At 45.8% G+C, this 6,000-nt stretch overlaps 1 protein-coding gene across 2 annotated transcripts in view; it reads left to right on the top strand.

Moving 5' to 3' along the window:
* Positions 1-2,665: 2,665 nt before the first annotated feature.
* The window catches only part of LOC119170891 (uncharacterized), a 106,564-nt gene continuing 103,229 nt past the window's right edge, over positions 2,666-6,000 (top strand). For both annotated transcript variants that reach the window (XM_037422170.2, XM_037422169.2), the window contains exon 1: positions 2,666-2,869. In XM_037422170.2, coding sequence (XP_037278067.2) covers positions 2,810-2,869 — 60 coding nt within the window. In that variant the 5' untranslated portion in view covers positions 2,666-2,809. The remainder of the gene's footprint in view (positions 2,870-6,000) is intronic.

Raw genomic sequence — 6,000 nt, 5'->3', positions numbered from 1 at the left:
GATGCACATTAATTTGACGCCAGACCACCGATTTCCTCTCGGTCTATCAAAGAAACACTCTGTTGACGTTGCGATGCAGATTTATCACACGGTGTTCGGCGAATGCTGTTGACATGGCACATTGCGATGTAGAACGTACACATGTACTGTACAATATTGTGTGCGATACTGTACGTATGTGTACTGTATGTGTACAATACTGTACACATGTACTGTATTAGGGTAGTCGTAGGATCAAAATACGTGTGGCAGCTTGGGCTAGTTGGTATGGCATGATGATAGTTATAGCGCGAGAACAAAACGACGACACAGAGACAAGAAGGACACGAAAGACACGAGCGCTAACTTCCAACTGAGTTTATTGCGCAGAGCACGAAAATATATAGAGGAGACAGTGACCATGGCACAAGAGCAGAACATGAGTAAGAAAACCAAAAACAAACAGCACAAATACAAAGGAACTGAAAAACAGCAAAGGAAAGCCTAGAAGAAACCGAACCAGAAAGGTAAAGCTACCTGCCCGCACCGAATCCTTCGAGGAACCTGCGTTCCTTCTCGGACTAAGCCACGGAGGGCTTGCTAATCCAAGGCACCTGTTCGCGTTACCTGCCCGCACCGAATCCTTCGAGGAACCTGCGCTCCTTCTCGGACAAGGCCACGGAGGGCTTGCTAACACAAGGCACCTGTTCGCGTGCCATCTGCGCAGCCTCGACAATGACCCGGGTGCTTACATCTCTGTGTTTGTACAACGTCGCTGTTTCCTCGAAGAGGGGAACACACCTGCACTCAGTGCAGTGCTGGGCAAGAAAACCATCTTTCCCGTTTTTAACATTGTTCGCGTGCTCTCTAAGCCGATCGTTCAGACACCTTCCGGTCGTTCCGACATAACAAGCACCGCATGAAAGGGGGGGTCCTATAGACGACTTCCCGGGAACAGGCTGCATACCTGTTTCGATGTTGAACTCTGCAATCTGTTGATGATTTTGTTTTCAGGGGGTTGGTAGATTTGGTGAGGCTGATTAATTCTCAGCACCGTTCAAATTAATCAGCCTCACCAAATCTACCAACCCCCTAAAAACAAAATCATCAACAGATTGCAGAGTTCAACATCGAAACAGGTATGCAGCCTGTTCCCGGGAAGTCGTCTATAGGACCCCCCTTTCATGCGGTGCTTGTTATGTCGGAACGACCGGAAGGTGTCTGAACGATCGGCTTAGAGAGCACGCGAACAATGTTAAAAACGGGAAAGATGGTTTTCTTGCCCAGCACTGCACTGAGTGCAAGTGTGTTCCCCTCTTCGAGGAAACAGCGACGTTGTACAAACACAGAGATGTAAGCACCCGGGTCATTGTCGAGGCTGCGCAGATGGCACGCGAACAGGTGCCTTGTGTTAGCAAGCCCTCCGTGGCCTTGTCCGAGAAGGAGCGCCGGTTCCTCGAAGGATTCGGTGCGGGCAGGTAACGCGAACAGGTGCCTTGGATTAGCAAGCCCTCCGTGGCTTAGTCCGAGAAGGAACGCAGGTTCCTCGAAGGATTCGGTGCGGGCAGGTAGCTTTACCTTTCTGGTTCGGTTTCTTCTAGGCTTTCCTTTGCTGTTTTTCAGTGCCTTTGTATTTGTGCTGTTTGTTTTTGGTTTTCTTACTCATGTTCTGCTCTTGTGCCATGGTCACTGTCTCCTCTATATATTTTCGTGCTCTGCGCAATAAACTCAGTTGGAAGTTAGCGCTCGTGTCTTTCGTGTCCTTCTTGTCTCTGTGTCGTCGTTTTGTTCTCGCGCTATAACTATCATCAAAATACGCTCCAAACCGAAACCAGGGGCAAACCCGCTGCACCCTCGAGCACAGAACAAACAATCAACTTATTTTCCTTTTAATAATACTTATAAACCAACAAATAATTTATTAGGTTGTTAAATTGAGCAGTATATACTAATATTACAAAAACAGTATACAAAACAAATATTTTTATACAATGCGGTAATAATTAAATTATGCACTACAAAAACACGTTACACACTTGTTTAATAACATTTTTGTAAGTTTATTGCATTATTAAGTAATTATTTTCACATTTAAATAATTTTACGTTAATTTTTTTATTAATGACGTCACTTCCGTGCGGCGCAGCAGCCAGTTTTGTGTGGGGATGGCTGCTGCGCCGCGCGGCGCACAAAACGCTGCCTAATTTTTTTAAGTGACGTCACTTCTGTGCGGTGCAGCAGCCACTTTTGTGTGGGGATGGCTGCTGCGCCGCGCTGGGCAGAAGACGCTGCCAAAAGGTTCGTGCCACCGGGTGAACCGAAACACTTCCCTAATCTCATGCACAATACCACATTTCCGAAAGTCAGACCAAGAACCATGACACCTTTCCAAATACCTCTCACAACATCATACCTACTGAAACTCCACAGTGCCCTATTTTTCATCACCGCTGCATTCCTGTTACCTTTAGTCGTTACGTATATTTCATGTTCCCTTAGGTAATCGATCCCATTGCTTATCTATACGCTCATATATTTGTATTTATTTGTTATCTCTAGCATGACCTTCTGTACCGTTAGTTCACCACCGTCATTAATAGCATTAAAAATTACTGACTGCTTTTTAGCGCCGCCTTCAGTCCGAATCCAAATAATTGCACTCTCGAGCACGGCGGCTGATGTCCTTATTGTAACCACTATCATTACGAGAGTGCGTGTGTGATTTTCGACTGCGTGTGATTGCGCGTGTGTGAAAAGCTGTATTGCTTGCCACATTTCGTCGCTGCAGTGACGGACGACGTATCCTCAGATCTCGCCCATCGTCCGCACCATGAATTTCGGGAAGCTGCTCAACGTCGCCGAGAAGAACCGCTCAGCGTCCGCGGCTGAGGTGAGACTGGTGGCCTGCTGTTTCAATGTAGGACGGCTGCAACTCTTTCCGACGTTGACGGCGTTTCGAAGTGGCCGCTGCTGTGTGTGATGCGCCTCTCGAATCATTTGTCGAGCTACGGGTCCTTTGCTTTTTTTCGCATCGGGGATCGGGGTTGGGAAAGATGCGAGGTGCTCTGCTGCGGAAACAATCGGGAGCGCCAGAAAACGTCAACACGTTGCACGGCGTCGCATGCGGATATTGTGCGACGCGTTTTGTCCCAGCGACAGCAGCAGTGAGAGCTACCCGCGGCCTCTAAATATATGTCACTGCGGTGTCGACCGAGGGTACCACCTCGACCTGTCAGCTGGTCTCTCCTTTCTTCCTCCACCCTGCCTCGACGGCGTCCCAAGTTTTAACTGTGTGTGTATGTGCGACGCGTTGGTGCGATGCTGTCCAGGTGTCGCCGAGAGCGGGCGAAATAAATTCCGAGACGCATTTGTGGATAGCTGCGGCTGAATGGGACCACGGCGAATGCTGGTGTCGTTTGACTCGTGCGGAAATGGAGTTCGTTTGATCACCCCAGAAGCCGCGTTATTATAATTTGTACGCCATAGGCAACGGCCGTAGCGTTCGATAGGCGCACTGTACGCCTTCAACAACGCAGAGACGAACATTCGCTGCATAAGCGAATGCCTGTGTGAGCATTGAAGTCACTTCCGCGCAATTTCGCTTCGCTGCGTCGCTTTTCCGTGTTTGTGAGAGCTCTCTTAGATGATGAAAACGTGTTCAGACGCCTGTGATCAGTTGCACGCACGGTCTAATAAATTATGTTTCAGTCATATAAACCATCGTGAGGGCGCAACGACACAAAACACACAGGCAGAAACAGACGAGGACAGGCGCAAACTACCAACTGACTTTATTCAAGCAAGATCCACACCTTTATACATCAACACCCTGCACAGGGGCTTTCTTTAATAAAATCAGTTGGTAGTTTGCGCCTGTCCTCGTCTGTTTCTTCCTGTATGTTGCGTTCAGTTCTGCCCTCATGATGGTTTCTATGTCAAAACACCAACCCGCCCAACAGTCGACTCTTGTTTATGTTTCAGTGTTCGTAAACTAAGGAACTATTCTGAGCAGTTCGATGAAAATCTTCTGTTTCTGTGGTCTCGTTCACATTTTGTAGGGACCACGCTTTTTCTGGTGTGCATATTTCACCCTGCGTTTGTCGCTTGATTTACTCCAAGTTGAACAAACAAATTTGAACACACACTGCCTATGCAGAACCGTGTTGTTGTAGAGGTGTGCGCTGCTGTTTTTGCCTCTGTGCCAACTAGAAAAGACGGTGGGAGAGGAGCAGCACCACTTAATGTGGAAGAATAATGCGGGGAAATTTGGGCACAAATGATGCAAAAGTAGGATTCGAACCATATTTGGGAAAACAAAGGCACCCCATTCTAGTGCACTGTAGTGCAAGATGACACTAAGTGTGTTTGATCTCAATATGAAAGTATATTTTTTGGCAATATATTGTTTGTACTGGCATGCATCCTAAATGTGATATTCTTTGAGTACATTTGTTTTTATTTACTGTAGGTTGTAAATCTTACACAGTGCAAATAAGTCTGGCCTGATGAGGTTAGTAGTAACTCTGAAATGAGTAGAGGGTGCTGCAGTTCTTTCAAAATTGCATGTACTGATATAGCAGCAACAACCCTAAATATTCAGTGGAGTCACTGCACCGAAGGAATGGGCCCCTGTGCAAATAATCTCAGGCAGTATCTCCACAAGTACTCTCACCCTTCAGGCATGGAATGTTCTCGAACTTGTATGTGCTTCAATATTTGCATCTGCAAACACATCAAGTATAAGGATTTGAATAAATGTAACAACATAAAAAATGGCACTGGGTTCTTCAAGGATTCTAGCCTGAGCGAGTCAAAGTCAAGGAGTTTTTTATGCTATGAATATCGCTATAGTCAAAGAAAATGTTAAGTTATACTCATAATTTCAGTGTAGTGCATTGCTGCCAGAGGCTACCAAGCTAATAAGCCAATACTCATTACAAAAAAGCCTGAAACAAACAGAGTTGATTTTCCCATTATTGAGAATATCTCTAACGATGATTGAGGAACAATGTCATTCAAGTACGAAGAGGAGATTAAAAAAATCGCCTTGATTATTTTGTAGAGCGAACTAATGCGCACCCATGAACAAAACCACTTAGCCCTTTTTTAACACCATCTCATTGGGTTTAGGGCACATTTGCCTGCGCATAATTAACGTTACTTCTTCATTGCCCCAATGTTCACAGGTCACTGAAAAAGGGTTGCAAAATCTGTCCCCATGCATTCGCCCAGTTGGAGTTGGTAGAACACTGCGATGAACCTTTGCCTTCTTTGATGGGAAACCCTGCACATGCCTTTACATTCTGGGGCTCAAAGCTAGCATACTAATGAATGACAAACATGTATTGGTGAACTCTTTGATTGATATGTGGGGTTTAACGTCCCAAAACCACCATATGATTATGAGAGACGCCGTAGTGGAGGGCTCCGAAAATTTCGACCACCTGGGGTTCTTTAACATGCACCCAAATCTGAGCACACGGGCCTACAACTGGTGAACTCTTTATCAATTTGGATTATGAGCATGTTTGTATAGAGAACGCTTCATCTATCTACCACAGATGCAAGCATTCGAAAACTTTACTAGTAAATTTGGGTACATGCATTAGGAGTCGTCAGTTTGTTAGGCGAGCACAAACTCATCACATCGCAACTCCCGTGCAATGCAGTCATTACTGTGGCAAAGAGCACCATTCAGACTTGGTTCATTCCGAGCTGTTCATCTATGCTGTGGTGGTAGCAGCTCTGAATATGCATCCGCTAACCAGGTTGCTTGAGATATGGAGTGCTCCAAGTAGGCCATGCTGTCTTTTGAAGACGGTAGCACCATAGAGTTTCCTAAAATTAACTAGAGAGGACTCTGTCGCTGCGATCGTTCACTGACCATGAGAATGATAGGTAGTACACACATTTGCCTAGTCTTCGTACTTGCGGCTTCGTTTTTTTGCTGTTTTTGGTTTCGTTTTGAAGGAAAGAACAAACCTTATTAAAATTCGTGATCCGATTTGAAATGGTAAGTCT

This window comes from Rhipicephalus microplus, chromosome 2 (genome assembly GCF_043290135.1).
Source record: "Rhipicephalus microplus isolate Deutch F79 chromosome 2, USDA_Rmic, whole genome shotgun sequence".
Lineage (NCBI taxonomy): Eukaryota > Metazoa > Arthropoda > Arachnida > Ixodida > Ixodidae > Rhipicephalus > Rhipicephalus microplus.
The sequence above is the reverse complement of the archived record's forward strand: the minus strand, read 5'-3'. Positions and strand labels throughout refer to the sequence as shown.